The following is an 18,251-nucleotide window of genomic DNA, read 5'->3' as shown; positions in this document are numbered from 1 at the left end:
TAAATACCACTGAAAAAATACAGTATCCATATGTATTCTTCTGCTCACAATGGAAGCAGTAATAGTAACCCCCCTCCCCCACAAACACAAACACAAACACAAACACAAACACACACACACACACACACACACAAAGGAGGGGGGCTAAACGAAAGATAATTTCCACCTGAAGTACAGTAAAACCCTATATTAATGAACCTAGTGTGCATAAATTCGTGCATTAAACAAGTATTTCGGTTGGTCCCGGTGAAACTGTCACAAGGCCTATGTTACTGAAAATCATCTATAATGAACACTGCCCTCAGAAAAAGCTGCTTTTAAGGAATAAATATCTATAGCCTGTGTTCAAAATTACTTTACGATTGACTGGTGTGAGAGAAGTAGTAGGGGCGGGGAAGGGGGGCGCAGAGGAAGCTCACGCAAGAGGCATGGACTGCATTCCACCAATCCCACGATGTGTCTGCAACAACCACCCAAAGCTGTCAAATTTTCTACATCTACAAACATACTCCACAAGCCATCATATGGTGCATGGCGGAAGGCACCTTGTACCATCACTGGTCATTTATTTTCTTGTTCCACTTACAAACAGAGTGAGGGAAAAATGACACTCTACATGCCTCCATATGAGCCCTGATTTCTCTTATTGTCACAGTCCTTATACAAAATGTACATTGGTGATAGTAGAAACATTGAGCTTCAAAAGCCTGCTCTACATTTTTCCAACAGCAAACCTAGAAAGGAATGTCGCCTTCCCTCCAGGGATTCCCATTTGAGTTCCAGAAGCATAGTTGGGATGAAGTAGGAAAATTCTGTTCTGCACTGATCTCTCGTTCAAGGTCCAGACAAGAGACTCAAAAGTTAAATGGTGTCTCGTTGCTCTGGGTTAGCAATGTAATTGACAGATTTGCTGCAGCTCTGAACACAAATGAAAACACTACTGCAAAGATTTGCACGGAAATGTTCAAGAAATAAAACAATGCTGGTAAAACACGCTTGAGAAAAAAAACTGCAGTATTGATAAATGGATTACCAACATAGATTTGTTTGCTGAGGATGTGAATAGTTATGTTTATGATTATTACTGCAGAAAGGAAAATCCAACACCCATCAACTTGTTGGTCACCCCAAGGAATCAAGTCTTTTTTTCAAGGGAGTTGCACAGTCCCCCCCCCCCCCCCTTCCTTTCCCTTAAACAACAACAGTAATAGTTACAGTGATACTTCCACAGTGATATTCAAGCATCTAGCATAGCAACAGGAGTGATGTCAGTGGAGTTTTGTCCTTATCACCACACAAATTAAGTACAGGTAGACACAGCTGCACGTCCGAAGTGCCCAATTTACAATGGTAAATAATGAAATATTTTCGTAAGTTTTGACATTTTGATAAGAAAGCTTCATCAGCAACTGACTCCAAATAAAATTCTTCTCAGGAATTCAGTCCATATCATGCAAAATAAATATTACTGGTTACAATATAACTGCTGCAATTCTGAAGTTATGTTTTCTGTATCATTTCTGTTCTTTCTCCCAAAATGGTCGGCGTATTTAAGATGTGTTTCCTTGCTGCGGTAAACACACACGAATCTTACACTTAGTTATGTCATAAGTAAGTAGGTTAATCAGAAAAATTAATAACAGGTTCATTATAAATCTAGTGATCTGTTTCTCATTACAAAATCATACGAGTGACCACTTAGTACTTGACGTGTGAGCAGACCATAGTACATCACATTTAACTGAAATTATCTTGTGTTGTGTTAGAAAACTCCGAAAGATTTCAGTTTGGAGTAGATGACGAAAATTTGATAACATCAGGAAATGTATTTTTTGTGAACTGTCAGCCTATCGTATTAATAACAGGAACAGTTTGTGAGTTTGAGTTGCCATTTCGTGAGGGACATGACAACTCTAGTCTGTACCTCCACATGCTTCAGCAGAACTGTCAACTCTAAAGTAACTTTGTGGTGACAGTAACAGTTTTTTTTAAAAAAATTAGTTGGACCTAATGAGGACAAAATTAAGTAACTTATCTCTTCCTTTTGTTCTCCTTTCTTTCTTTTCTACAGTTTTTCATTCTTTGCCTGTGTTGTTATCTTCTTCCTTCTGTCCATATTAAACCCCTCTTTCTCTTTGTTTTCTTCTGGAAACACTTGAAATTTTACTTTTGCTCTGAACTTTTCTCTTTCTCCTATTTCTTCCTCCATTGCTTCCATTTCCCTATAGTCTGCTTTAGTTTCTTTGATCCCCATTGATGTTTTCGGGTTTCTGTCAAAAGAGTTAAAAATTCTTTTCGTTGTTCTTTTTTCATTTAGCCTTTTTAAATGTCCATAGAATACAACTCTTCTCTTCTTGTTGTAGCTAACATTTGTTCTATTCTTTCATAAACTACTTTATTGTTTCTTGATTTCCTTTTCTCATTGTCATATTTTGGTCCAAAGCCTTTTATGATTATTTTCCGTTCCTTCTTTTCTATTTCACCTAATTTTTTGGCTGTACTTAATGAAAAGCATTCTAAAACGTGAAAGCATTCTGGCCTAATGACAGTGTCGTAGTTCTGAGTTTTGCACTTATGGATGAAGATTTCTTGTTATTTTTGCGTGTTGAAGAGCCACTTCGATTTTCCTTGCTCATGCTAAGTTAGTTTCTTTGTATAAAGCATTTGGCTGAATTACATCAACAAAATATTTAAATTTTGTAGCCCTTTTTATTCTTATGTTATAAGTTTCCCCTCATTTTGGTGCCGCCCCCCTCTCTCTTCCCCCCCCCCCTCTCCTTTTTCTTCAAAATGATACACATAGACCTGCTTTAGGCACTTTCTCTTGTAAAGGATTTATCTACATCATTGCATCTTCTATAGATCCAGGTAAGATTGCAAGATCACCTGTAAACATCAATTATTTGATTATCCCATTTTTGTCCAACTTACGATTTAAATTCTGTCTTCTTCTGTTATTTTCCTCTATTCCCTGATTATCTTTTCGAGAACACAGTTGAATGACAGTGGGGATAATCCATCTCTTTGAGTTAAACAAGTTTTGATCTCTCAGAAGCCTTGGTGGCTTCATCTGAAAATTTAATTCTGCAGTTTGTATTTGTTAGTGTGTCACTTCTACTAATTTGCTGTTACCTCCAAACTCATTTAAGGTGTTGAGCAATGTTTCCCTGTCAATCAAATCAAATGCTTTTTAGAAGTCTACAAATCTTATACAAATGGTTTTGTTTCTTATTCTTCTATACCTAATTATAAATTTCAAATTTAAAGTTTGTTGCACACAGGACCATCCTTTTTTGAATCGTCCTTGCTACTCTGCTAACTTCTTTTATAATTCTTTTAAAAGAATTTTGTAAATCACTGGAAAGAGGGAAATCCCTCTATAGATGTTGGGTCCGTTTGATCTCCTTTTTTGTGGACTGGGTGAATTAATGTTACTTTCCAATCTTCTGGTATAGCTTCTGTTTCCCAGACTTTCTGAAAAACTCCTTGAAGCTTTGTGACTGTTCCACTATTGATATGTTCAACTTCCACCATGCAGGCAAGTTCTAAGTTTGTGTTAGTGCATCCTATATTTTGTTTTAGAAAGTCTGCTCCTGGTTCCTAACAATTTAACAGCTTCTTGAAATAACTTGTTAATATTTCATTCTTTTTGGTTGTTTAGGGCTAATTTTCCATCTTCATTTCTAAAGCACAAGTTATGTGGTTTGTACGATTGGAAACCTTTTTCTGTAAAGTTTTGTAATAGTTCCTGACATTGCCCTTTTGTAACTCTCAGAATTAGTGATAGCTGGTTCCTTTCAAACTCCTTTTTCACTGCCCTTATTGATTTTGATGTTTGAAATCTTTGTCTTCACTTGTTCTGGTGGATACCATTTCTGCCAAGCCAGTTTTGTAAACAGTAACACTTGTTCACACTGTTCATTTCATCATCTGTGCTTTTTGCATCTTGAGTGATGCTGTTTCAAGGGGCTGTTTTGACTAATTTTGGTTTATTTTCCTTCCAGTCTTCTGGGTCTATATTTAGCCATTCCTAAAATTTCTGTTTCTTCACTTTCAGAGGTTCATGACGTTTGGTTTGTGGGGCACTCAACTGCACGGTCATCAGTGCCCGTAAAAAGTTTCAGTTTTTACACAGATCAATCTAGTCACTGCCACAAATGATGATGAAATGATAAGGACAACACAAACACCCAGTCCCCAGGCAGAGAAATTCCCCAACCAGTCCAGGAATCGAACCCAGGACCCCATGATCTAGATGCAGCATTCAGAGGTTCAGCATAAATTTTACGAATCGTATGCCCTTATCTTGTAATCGTTGTATGTGGGATAAACTTCATTTTTATTGTGGTTAGATACTGATCAATTTCTATATTTGCACCCATTCTAACTTTTATGTTCATGATTTCTTTTCAACTGTTAAATGACAGCTACACGCTCAATTTGAAATTCTCCTCTGTTTGTATTATGTGATTGCCTAGTTTTCTGTTTCCTCAACAGTTTTTTGAAATTTTTGGACATTAATTTGAGGTTAAAGCCTCTGCATAGTATTATTTGTCTTTCCCCATTTTTATTTGTTCTTTTGTGTGACAGATATTTTTCAACCGTTTTTACAACTTATTTTCTTTTCCAATCTGCACATTGATGTCCCCTAATAAAATTTTAACGTTATTTGATGGAAACTTTGACATTTCATGTTACAGTGATTCCCAGAAGCTTCCAACCTTTTTGGATGCCTCTTATTTTCCTCATTTATCAGAGCATGACACTTTATTAAGGTGTACAACTCATTTCCGCTTCACAAATTAACAATCTAATCTTTCACTTGGTGAATAATAATCTATGACTGAAATTACTGTCATTCTGTTTACAATGTAGCCTGTTCCTAGATATGGAATGGCTTTTCCCATTGGAATGACAGTCTTTGTTACCTTTGAGAATCCTATGTCGCTCAGATTTTGTCTTCATCAGTGTATTTAGTTTCCTGAAGAGGCAAGAGTTTTATTTGGTATTTGTCTAATACTTCATTTAGTTTTTCAGTTTTCCAGTTTTCAAAAGTAAATTTATGTGTAAGGTGCCAAGGAAGTATTTCTATTTTGTCCTTAGTTTACTTGTAGGGCTTCCAGAACATTGTGAGTCCTTCACTTTGTGTGTTATTCTGGGCTCCTCAGAATCCAATGGCCAGGTTGTGTCACTTTCTGCAATGGTAGATTTCCTTTTTAGGTTACCTCCAGCAGTAGTCCCATTTTAAGAAATTTCCGTCACATATAACTTATCTGATATTCTTCTTGGGGAATTGATGTTTGCCAATTCACACTTGAAACTAAGATTGTAAGTCCCAGAGTGTTTGTTATTTCGGCTGCCCCTCACATGGGGTACTGGTGATGACTAAATGCCACCTGATATGGGTACAGACATTTGCATTTTAGTTTGTAGCCTTTATATTATCTTTATAAGCAGCTATGCCTCTTCTGTCGGTTCCGCTATACAGACGACCATCATCTGTGTCTTCACTGCCACTGAGTTTGTTTATTAAATTTCATTTTTAATTAACTTCATAACTTGTATAAGGGTTTGCTGCTGGTTCTTTTACCTTCAGACAACAGTATCTCCTAAGCATTTGTTACTGAGGATAGGCAGATTGCTTTTTCATCATGAACAGGATGTGAGATTTTTATGTTTATACTTCATTTGTGCAGATGTGAGATTGTTACGTTTCTAGTTCATTTGTGCACTAAGGTCAAGAAACTCTTTTGAACATTTTTCTTTCAGATTCAAATTTCAGAATACAGAAAAACAGATTGGGCCATGATATCAATACAAAATTAACACAATTATTTCAATTACCATTCCCTGTGGAGAAAAACATTAATCAAAATGAACATTTTACAAGCTATGAACACATTGAAGTTTTTTAAATGCTCACTGTGGTACACAATGGTTGAAACAAAAGGTGATGATTTCTTGAATGACAGAAAATAATCACATATGCTTTTACCACATGCGATATTTTATGACTTTTTAAGATACTCTTTCACACACCAGATGGATGCAAGATGTGTGATGCTCTTGGTGAAGGAACAAACTAAAAATGGTGGTACGAGGAGAATAAGAGAATAATAAAGAACAAAAGGACTGATTTGCAGGTATTATTTTTAACTGTGCAATGACTTAATAGTGTTACAAGCTATTTTTCTTCAGATGAGTGAAGTCTTGCAACATCAAAGCAACTGGAGTGACAACTGATGTCAGCACACTAATCGGGAAACAAGAATAAATTTTTTCCTCCTTTTTTTTTAAAAAAATTTTTTAGAGTTTTTCTTAACTATCAGGTTAATGCTGTATCATGAATTGAATGGAGCACTTGAGCAAGCACAATGCCCTCCTTTCCATGAGCAAACACAAGGCCCTCCTTTCTGGGTGAATTATTTACATCACGACACTGGATGGTGATTTTACACCTGACTTAAAAATGGAAACCTGCTAAGTTTGAGCTAAGTATATTTTAGTTATTAGCTTGTGATTGAAGTGTATTTACACAACCTAAAACCAGTCCAAGTTGTGAATCACTTCTTCAGTGTAACTGAGCTAAAGCCCTATTTAAGGAAAAAAATATTTTAGTCCCCAAAGATGTATTAAAAAAGGGGTTTCACTATATTGCAGGACTAATATCAATCAGAGTGTGTGTGTGTGTGTGTGTGTGTGTGTGTGTGTGTGTGTGTGTGTGTGTGTGTGGGAGGGGGGGGGGTCTTTGACACTCAACAGTTATATTAGTGTCCTATTGTGAGGTAGTGAGAACTCAGCCTGGAAGGGTTGCAGAAGTATTAAGATACAGTTAATTCACTTTACTTTTTCCCTTTCATTACCTTGTAATTAAGGAAACCCTATACTGAGAACACACCTTTTGTCAGTGTGAGAGACAAAGATGAAGGATATTTTATATTATGTCAAGACAGTATACTTGTGAGCAAATGTTGACGATGAAACTAACTTTTACACGATATGCTACTGCTAAGTAATCTAGCTCAATGAAATTGAGATCATATATAAAAAGAACTACTATGATACAGAACAGAAGGTAATTGAAAGAAATATGCAACGAGACAAACAGAAATGACACTTTTATTCACAGACAATAATTATGAGGCCTGTTCAAAAAATTCGGAACATTCATAATTTCACGCCAATGGTGCATTGGACTGAAATGCGGTTGGGATCCCTGCACACACCCGTGTTTAATGTGTAACTGCCGGAAGTTTCATCACTGTATGCCTGTTAGTTATTGTTCAGTGCTGTGTTGAGTAGAATGTTGCATCACACAATTTGTGAATTTTGAGATGGCAGAGTTACAGGAGCAATGCATCTGCATTAAATTTTGCGTGAAACTCACAAAAACCTTTACATGGTCACACCAAATGATGTAGGAAGCCTACGGTGATGTGTGCTTAAGCTGTATACTCAGTGTCAGAAACAGTTCACACGGTTCAAAAATGGCGAACAGAAGTAACAGATGATCCTCATTCAGGATGCCCTTCAACGCTCATGTCAGGAACATCAATGAAATTGTGCATGCCAACTGAAGACTGACAGTCCAAAACATTTAAGAAGAATGTAACGTTTTTGTTGGATCATGTCTTGTTAGAAGGAAACAGGTCTGAAATGTGGCGAGACACTTCATAGCTCTTGCATCACGATAATGCACCCCCACACTCATCTCCATTGTTGCACGACTACTGCACAAAAATGAAATCGCTGTGCTTCCTCATCCTGCGTGCTGTCCAGATCTGGCCCCTGCAGACTTTTTCCCATTTCGAAAGTCGACAAACCCATGCAAAGGAGATGATAGATGACATAAAAGAAAATTTGCAGACAGCACTTTGCATGATCCGGCAAGATGCGTATAAGACTGTTGCTGGAAGTGTAAACATTGTTGGGAGCAGTGTATCAATTGTGGAGGAGAATATTTCGAAGGAAGCCAAGCACACAATAAGTGAATGGTAAAAGTAGAAATTTTTTGTAGACAATGTTCCGGAATTTTTTGAACAGACATTGTACACCGTAGTCACCACGATTCAGTATGGACCCCCTGGGCATTATAAGCAGAGGGACAAAGTTCTTAACAGAGTGTGTGATCACCATGGCCAGTCCATTCGCTAAATATTCTCTTGCTCCAAGAGATCCTGCATGTGCATTGTTTGATGTAGTCACGCATTGTCCTCCCCGAAAATGAAGTAAGCATCAAATGCAGTTCTGCAAGCATACACACGAGGAAGGATTTGGAAGTCAACATGCACAGTCAAGATTATGCCTTCCTACAACGTAACAACTGGATCAACAAACTAACTTGTTTGACGATTTTCATTAGTGCATTACGTGTTCCCACCTCTTGCCATGTGGGGTACATCCATCATTGTTGAACTTCATCATTTTGGTGGTCCAGGGTGATAGCACTGGAGAGGCACGATTACACACAGACCTCCTGACTTCAAAACCTATGAATACAGTAAACTTGGCACACAAAGTTATTGTGGCATTCTACTCCTTCCTCATGTCCATCTTTTTATGGGTGCATTCAGCCTTGCTTTCATTTTTATGGACGATAATATAAGACTGTACTGAACAGTGTGGAATGGAGTCAGCTGTCCATTTCCCCAATTTAAATCTCATCCAGCACCTGTGGGATGCACTGTGCAGATGCACTGCAGCGCACCTACATGCATGAGCAACCATCTAGCAGTCGTCAACTGCACTGGTTGAGGAATTCAACACCCTACCAAAATAACTCATCAACCTTGCGACCAGCAAGGGAGCATGATGCAGAACAGGCACTGCTGTGCATGGTGATCACACACCCTATTAAGAGCCATGTACCGGCATCTGTAATGACCAGGAAACCATCAGGAATTGCTTCTGTTAGTCTCACTGTGTATTTCTTTCAATTTCCTCATGTACTACATTGTAGCAGTTCTTTTCACGTAGTCCAAGTTTCACTGAGCTACGTTATTTGGCAGTGACAACATGTAAAAGTTGCTTTCATCCTCAAGTTTTGTACAATGAGTACAGTGCTAAGTTTTGACATAATCTGATGTCATTCCTTTATCTTTGTCTCTTGTACACTCTACCCCTATTTCCACCATGAAATGGAACACCCAAAGTCCAAAAGCTAGGATTACTACTTTGTACCATAAGTATCTACTGAATAAGTGAGGTGGCACAGTGGTTAGCATGTTGGACTCACATTTGGGAGTACAATGGTTCAAATCCCCATCTGGCCCTCCACATTTAGGTTTCTTGTGATGTCCCTAAATTGTTCCAAGCAAATGCTGGGATGGTTCCTTCTCAAGGGCACAGCCCATTTCACTTCTCATCCTTAAACAGTCCATCCTGTACTCCACCTCTAATGATCTCTCTGTCGACGGCACGTTAAAACTCTAATCTTCTTTCCTTCCTTCTTGTTTCTATTGACAGTAATAAGAGTATCAGCTCCTGAAGGTAAGCACTTGCTATCCACTATGTCTCCTTGTAATACTCCAGTTTTTGCAGCAGAATTTTCTGTTCAATACAAATAACATTACTAAATGGATAATGCTGCGACTGTTCAACAACAAAATTTATACTATGTGACCGAAAGTATCCGCAAACCCCTAAAAACATACTTTATTCATATCAGGTGCATTGTGCTGCCACCTACTGCCAGGTACTCCATGTCAGTGACCTCACTAGCCATTAGACATTGTGAGAGAGCAGAATGGGGCACTCTGCAGAACTCTCAGACTTCAAATGTGGTCAAGTGATTGGGTGTCACCGAGTAATACACGTGTACGCGAGATTTCTGCACACCTAAACATCCCTAGGTCCACTTTTTCTCATGTGATAGTGAAGTGGAAACGTACAGCACAAAAGCACAAAAGCGTACAGGCAACCTCGTCTGTTGACTGACAGACAGCAGACAGTTGCAGAGGGTCGTAATGTGCAATAGGCAGACATTGATCCAGACCATCACACAGGAATTCCAAACTGTATCAGGATACACTGCAAGTACTATGACAGATAGGCGGGAGGTGATAAAACTTTTATTTCATGGTCGAGCGGCTGCTCGTAAGCCACACAGCCTGCCAATAAATACCCAACAATGCCTCGCTTGGTGTAAGGTGCGTAAACATTGGACAACAGTGGAAAAGTGTTGTGTGGAGTGACGAATCACGGTACACAATGTGGTGATCCGATGGCATGGTGTGCATATGGCGAATGCCCAGTGAACGTCATCTGCTAGCATGTGTAGTGCCAACAGTAAAATTCCGAGGCAGTGGTGTTATGGTGAGGTCATTGTGTTTTACAGAGGGGTCTTGCACTCCTCGTTGTTTTGCATGGCACTATCACAGCACAGGCCCACATTGATGTTTTAAGCACCCTCTTGCTTCCCGCTTTTGAAGAGCAATTCGGGAATGGCGACCGCATCTTTCAACACGATTGAGCACCTGCTCATAATGCACGGCCTGTGCCTGAGTGGTTACATGACAATAACATCTCTGTAAAGGATTAGCCTGTTCAGAGTCCTGACTTTAATCCTATACAACACCTTTGGATTTTGAAAGGCCGAGTTTGTGCCAGGACTCACCAGATACCTCTCCTCAGTGGAGCACTCTGAAGAATGGGCTGCCATTCCCCAAGAAACCTTCAAGCACGTTACTGAATGTATGCCTATGAGAGTGGAACATGTCATCAAGGCTAAGGGTGGGAGAATACCATATTGAGGTGCAACGAATGTTTAAGTCATTTTCAGCCAGGTGTCCGGATACTTCTGATCACATAGTGTACATCATCAGTAATTGTTAATGAAATGCTTCTTATCAAGAGTTAAGTCTATACAATGAATAAATAATATCAATTTTGCAGATCTTAGCTTGTCACAGCTCTAAATGATTATATTATCTATATTATTCAACACTTTAAGTTTATATTATGTAGCGTAATTTTTCATACAAAAATTCAGTCATTTTCCAGTCACTGCAGGATTTCTCTCTCTCTCTCTCTCTCTCTCTCTCTGTCTGTAAGAGAGAGAGAGAGAGAGAGAGAGAGAGAGAGAGAGAGAGAGAGAGAGAGAGAGAGATCCTGAACCTCATTTATTGTTATTGATAACAAAACCTCAATAAGGAATTTATGTTGCGCAATGCCAATGAGTAAATCGGTTGGGATCGCTGGAATATGGGGAATGAGATACCTCTCCTGCTGCTGGATCTGTAAGGACAGTTGCTCAAATGATACACTTTCGCATAGTTTTAATCTGCAAACTGGTACGCTTACAAAGTTTTTGGACAATCCAGATTTCATAATAGTATTCTAATCATAAGCTGATAAGACATAAATACAACTTTCCTGTTTTCTGGTACTACCGACTTAATTAAAAAAACAGCACCTAGTTGTGAATCCTAGTTTTGTCTAAAGTTACATGTAAGAAGAAAGCATATACAGAGGAAAAGAATTTGTCTACATCTACATAGATACTCCACAAGACACCATTCGGTACATGGCAGAGGGTACCCTGTACCACTACTTATAATTTCCTTTCCTGTTCCACTCGCAAATGAAGCTAGGGAAAGTGACTGTCCACACACCCATATGAGCCCTGATTTCTCGCATCTTTGTGGTCCTTACACACAATGTATGTTGGTGGCAATAGAATTGTTTTGCTGTTAACTCAAATGCCAATTCTCTAAATTTCCTCAATAGTATTTCTCTAAACGAATGTCGCCTTCCCTCCAGGGATTCCTATTTGATTTACCGAAGCATCTCTGTAACACTTACATGTTGTCTGAACCTACCAGTAACAAATCTAGCAGCCCGCCTCTGAATTGCTTCGATGTCTTCCTCCAATCCAACCTGGTAGAGATCCCAAACACTCGAGCAGTACTCAAGAATAAGTTGCACTAGCATCCTATACATGATCTCCTTTACAGGTGACCGATCTTACCTAAAATTCTCCCAATAAACTGAAGGCTATCATTCCCCTTCCCTACCACAGTTCTCACATGCTCATTCCACCTACTAGTTGTGAGATCACCTAGACTATGAGAAAGAAAATGAAGCCATACTTTTCACAACACAGCATTTTCTTTCTCAATTTGTGTAAACAGAAAACCTGAACATCAAAAAAAAATTTAAAAATAGCTAGCCTGTCTGAATGTTTATTGGAGTATCATGTAAAAATTGAAAGTTGGGAACTTTTCAAGGTTCTTGCTAACAACTTTAAACAATGACTTGTCTTTATACAGCGTAAGTCGCTAACTGTTACCACCTAGAATAATATCGAAAGTATGATAGTAGCTGAAAAGTTTGTGGGGCAAATGTTGCATAGGAAAACGAGGGCCATAATATGGCGTCATTTTTTAATTTTTTTTTTTTGTTGCTAGGTGGGGTTGCTTCAGAAATATGAAGGTCAACTTTGTTTTTTTTTTTTTAAATGGGATACTATAGTTTGGTACTTATTTTCTGATAGCAGCTACCGAGACAAATCTAATAATGTGCAACAGTAACGTCAATGAAGGTCAAAATGTGGCACGAACGTCCATTTACAGAAGGTGTTCGAAGTGATGACCATTGGTAGCAATACAGTGCTCCAATCTTATCATGGATTGAGTGGTATTCCTTATTACTTCAGTACTTATCAAAGCACACTCTCTGACAATTCTCTCTCATATATCTTGCTAGTATTAAATATTCGCTAAATACGGCGTAGCCATCTACTGTGCCACTGATATGCAAATGCCATTCGACGGTTTCACAATGCAACATTAATAGGAATGGTAGGACTAGTATCGTAAAATCAAGCGAATGTGAATGATGTATTACTTCACAGAACAAGTCGATATGCTTCTCATTTATGGAGAATACCAACGAAATTCAGTGAGGGATAGAGACTTATACGCTGAAAGATATCCTCAATGTACTCACCCTACATGTCTTACATTTAAATAGGTGTACGATAAACCGAGAACAACTGGATCTTTAACATATCGGATACGTATCTGGCAAAGGAAGGTTACTAATGAGGAAATGGAAATTGGCACTATTGCCAGAGTGGTTCGAGATCCTTGTGTTAGTTCGCGTCAAATTGCAAGGGAATCTCGCACAAGACAGAGTAGTGTTGTTCATGTTCTGCATCACCATAAATATCATCCTTACTGTATAGTTTCCACCAAGAATCAAACTCACACAGAGGGATGGCACATTTATTAGTTTGACTTTATTTACTGACGAGGCTACATTCATGAACCATGGAAATCTTAATTTGCATAACATGCATTATTGGGCACCTGAAAATCCATGTTGGCTGTGGCAAGTTGCATACCAAAGACTGTGGTTGGTGAATGTACGGTGTGGGATTCTGGAGGACAGAATTATAGGCCCCTATTTCATTGAAGGAAATCTTAAAGACATCAAGTACACCACATTCCTGCAATAAACATTAGGTCTGTTATTGGAAGAAATACATTTAAGAACAAGGAGCAGAATGTGGTATCAACATGATGGGAGTCCAGCACATTTTTCCTTGATGGCTACAAATGAGTTGCAGAGACAATTCCCAAATTGTGGGATTGGACGAGGAGCAGAAGTGTCGTGGCCAGCTCGTCCGCCAGACTTGACGCCTCTGGATTTTTTCTTGTGGGGATTCATAAAAAACATTGTTTATAAAGATTTTCCATCTACACCTGAAGATCTGCAAGAGAGCTGTCAGAGCATGTGCTTCGATAAGTGCCAAAGTGGTAAGGAATACCATTCAATCCATGATAAGAAGATTGCAGCACTACATTAATACCAATGGTCATCACACTGAACACCTTCTGTAACTGAATGTTTATGCCACCTTTTTGATCTATATTGACCTACAAAGACCTTACTGTTACACAGCATTGGATTCATCTCTACAGCTGCTATCAGAAAGTAAGTACCAAACTATAGCATCTCACTTAAAAATTTTTCGGCTACTATCATACTTTCTGAGTTATTCTTGGTGGCAATGGTTAGTGATTCACCCTGTATAGTAGTACACCTAACCAAACTATTCCATAGTTTACATTATAGCCACAATCATCAATTTAAAAAATGAAATACTTCTGATTTAGTCATCATTCACACAAACACTACTTAAAGGGAAATAACTTGTAGTCCAAAATCCCAGAAAACTCTAGCAGGATGTCTGTGATTACTCACCCCATAAAGAGATCTACCATCCACTGAAGACTGCATATCATGCTGTAACAATATAAGCAAAACATTAGGCTTGAAGCAGCAGCAAATACAGGTTGCTGTATGTTTACAAACCACTCACTCACATAAACTACCAAAGGAACTTTTTAGGTAATATTGGGGAGGGGGGAGGGGGTTGGGAGGACATGATTTAGGGCACATATTCAGGAACAACTGACATTGTGGAATGGCAAAAACTGTACACTAGCATATTTACAACTAATTAAATTTATATGGCAGACTGAGCTACAAACCCAGTTCTCTGTTCTTTCGAAAGCATAGGACTATTAATGCATGTTCCATGTGTGCATTGTGATGCAACTCAGAGTTTTAATTTATCACTGGACATTGCACTGCCTGGCAGAGGCCAGAGTATGGACTTACGCCCTGGTCTGGCACAGTTTTAATTAGCACAAATGATCAAAACAAAAACTTCATCATTTTGCCGTAGAAGACAGCCTAGTTTCATACATTCAGCTATGACATAGTAAGAAAAAGGATGCACAACAGGGTCACAAAAAATCGGATCAAATCATCATTTGCGATACAGGTTCAACAACATATTCAACTAACACTTTAATCCAAAAATTACTCTCTTTGGATTTTAACGCAACATATAATTTCAGTTTTACCCAGTGTTAAAAAAAAGAAGAAAAAAGATATTTCATCTACTTTAAAAAGATTTGACCAGATCTTTCACCTACACCTTCCTTCATGTCACTATTCTACCTGTTACCATACTGTTACGACATGCCCTCCTAATGTTCATGAGGAAACTGGAGCATTTTATTTTTTATATTTTCTGATGTTCTCCTATTTAAATGGCTTCTCTCTCATTAAAAATGTTTCATCAGGTATTTATTTCAGCCGAGAATAATAAATCATCATTTAGCTCACGAAGTATTACCTACAAGCAAATATGCCGATATTCATTCACATAGAAGTAACTTTTTGGTGGTAATGAGGCGAGAGGTTAACTAAAGGTTTTTAAAAATTAAAACACTTAGATCTTAAACCAGCAAAAAGACTGTTCAATGATAACATAAGTACGGACTGAAGTTTTCAACAACAGAAAGTGTACTTTGAAAGCAACAGTAGGGAACCCTTCCACTAAATTCTGGTACTGAAAGTGGAATGTGTTTCCATTCTTCCTTAACATACTTAATAGCTGTTATTGCATTTTTAGCTGAACTGATCTGGCACATAGCTGACACCGGTTCGTCCCAAAGATGCCTAAGTTTTTGAACAACTACCCTTACAGCATGTTTCCGTGTAGCGAATACTTTGTATCAACACATCGAATTGCCTGAGGCAAATATTCCATATGGCATCAAAGAATGGAAATATTAAAATTAAACCAATTTTATGATGTTTCATCACTAACATTAGTAATTATACATAGAGCAAATGTTTGTGAACTCAATCACTTGAGAGTCTCTATAATATGAGATTTCCAATTTAAGCCCTGATCAATATGTACACAAGCAGGAATTTTGAATTATCAGTTTTACATCTACCCATTCCCCCATGCTGTGTTGTTATTGATGATGAAACATCTTGCCTTGTACAGAACAGACTGAATTGAGTTTTTTATAAGTTAAATGGTGCAGCATTTACAGAGAATCAAACAACAATACTTTTGAATATTGTATTTCATTTATTGCTTGTTCTCTTGTTGCATCTCTTCTGGATTTGGTTACTACATTTGCATCATCAGCAGAAAGCACTAGTTCTGCATTATGAGTGTAAGATGGAAGATAGTATACAGCAAAAACAGGAGTGGCCCTGATATGAAACCTGTGGAATTCCAGTAGTAAACTGTCCTCATTCAGAAAAATATTCGTCGTGTGGGCAGCATGAGCTATCTAACATGGCCCTTTGATTTCTGCCAGTTAAATAAGAAGTGAACCACGTAGCATACCTCAGAAGTCAAAATTTAAGCTTCTCCAAAAGAACATAGTGAAATTCACAGTCAGATGCCTCAAGCTGTGGTTCCACCGTGGCAGCTGTGGTGGGACAAGCACTGCAGCAGTTCCTGTGCATCTGTCCAATGAGACTCTTTACTGTAACTGAACACAACTCTTTTCAATGGTGTCTCCGCAGTCACACTACATCTGACACCGAAGCAGCAACTGACAGAACTATTTGGCATAAATATAATTATCACAAGTTCCACAACCAGTTAGAGTAGGCAATTGTGTGTGACTAACACACACATTTGTCAGAATGACTTCTTTTATTCATCACAAACAGGTAGTGAGAGCCCACAGATTTATCATGAACTGTGTACTGAAATTTAATTCCCCTGCATGTAACTACACTTTATCCCACAGGTACACAACTAGCTCAACAAGACCTAATGGTCTGGACTCACTAATAGTTGCAGTGACAATTACTGAGTGACCTTCACTATTCCACTAAATAATCATGATTGTCTCTGACACTGTTTGGTTACTTTGGAATGCATGTAGTTAACCTAGTCTTAGACTACCAATGCACTCAAAAATGCCATCTGGTTGCACAATAGTCATTTTACTCTGTTCACCAGCCATTTTGGTGTATTCCTTTCAAAAGCTGCCCCCCACTCCCTTTCAGTCAGGTGACTCTAGGTTTACCATTTTCTTGCAAAATATCCTGTGAACCAAGGATGAAGAGCAACAAGAAGATTCATATCCCTAAATTTCCAGAAGGCATTTGACACAGTTCCCCACTGCCGAGTGTTAATGAAGCTTTAAGCATATAGAATATTTTGTCATGTATATAGGCAGCTCTAAGACTTCTTAAGTAATAGTTCCGCGTTGTCCTGGACAGGTAGTGTTCATCAGAGACAAAATCGTCAGGAATGTCTCAGGGAAGTGTGATAGCACTGCTCCTGTTCACATACATGACCTGATGGATAGGGTGAGCAGCAATATGCAACTCTCTGCTTATAATACAGACAAGTAGGTAAAACAATCCTATAAAGTTCGAATACAGTATTAATGGTGTGCTGCTTGACACAGACATTTGCAGCTGACTGCACAATTTCTCCAATGTCACTGATGTACATATCGCATAAGGAGTGCGAAAACAAGTTAAGAAAAATTTGGGTTCATATGGAGGCATATACAGTTTTTATTCCCTCATTCCACTTGCAAGTGGAATAGGAAAGAGAATGACCAGTAGTTGTACAATGCACCACGTGCTGTCTTGGTGGTGCACACACATACATATAGCATCAAATAAGGAACTGGTTGCAAGAAATAAGATTGGAACCCAACTTCTCATTAAGTGGTGCAGGAGGGCAAAGGAGTAAAATTAAAAGTGTATGACTAACAACAGCCACATTGTTGAGCTGAAGTGCATTAATAGTTCATAGAATTTTCAAAAAATACTTGAAACAAATGTGACTGATGGAGGTCAGTACTTATAGAACGATGCTCCCTAAATCAGGGCTTTAATACCATTGCTTGTTCATGTTAATCTTTGAAACAAAATGAATAAAACTGTACCTTGAGGCATAAACAACTGGGATTCTGAGGGTTAATAGCATACAGCTGCCCACATAGGTTTATCACATTGTGTTTATTTCATAACAAAAGGCCCTATCAACATCAGTGAAGGAGCAGTGACTGGCACTGGTGTAGATGACATCACATATTTCGTGATAACATTCTTAACTTGAGTGAAGAACAGCAATGTGCAAAACTAAAAGGCGTACTCAGCAGCATAATATCAATTGGATTTTATCAACTGTGAACAGTATAAACTTTCAACTGGTTAATATCAAGCAGTTCATACTGAAAACTAAGAAAGGTTACAGTACAGCAGTAAGTTACATCTACTTGAGGAGAAATACTGGAGTCACAATGCTCTCATCAAAACTGCTGTCAAACGAATTATTATAGCTATTTTTGTTTGTGACAGCAGTTATTATGAGGGATCAGCCATCAACTCAATGTCTATAGTTAATATAAAATTTTGCTTTCTTGTCAGTCACAGAACACTCAAAAAAACTTCCATTTTTC

The 18,251-nt window shown here is 38.3% G+C and overlaps 1 protein-coding gene across 4 annotated transcripts in view; it reads right to left on the bottom strand.

Annotated features, from left to right (window-relative positions):
• LOC126298775 (zinc finger protein 875-like) overlaps window positions 1-18,251 on the bottom strand; it is a 71,317-nt gene that overhangs the window by 34,153 nt on the left and 18,913 nt on the right. For 2 of the 4 annotated variants that reach the window (XM_049990228.1, XM_049990229.1), the window contains exon 4: window positions 14,209-14,250. In XM_049990228.1, the coding sequence (XP_049846185.1) occupies window positions 14,209-14,250 (42 nt within the window). Of the gene's footprint in view, window positions 1-9,235; window positions 9,550-14,208; window positions 14,251-18,251 lie in introns of all 4 variants that reach the window. The other 2 variants (XM_049990230.1, XM_049990231.1) reach the window with 2 other exon arrangements.

The sequence above is a fragment of the Schistocerca gregaria genome, chromosome X, assembly GCF_023897955.1.
Source record: "Schistocerca gregaria isolate iqSchGreg1 chromosome X, iqSchGreg1.2, whole genome shotgun sequence".
Classification (NCBI taxonomy): domain Eukaryota; kingdom Metazoa; phylum Arthropoda; class Insecta; order Orthoptera; family Acrididae; genus Schistocerca; species Schistocerca gregaria.
This window is presented reverse-complemented; position numbering and strand designations above follow the sequence as displayed.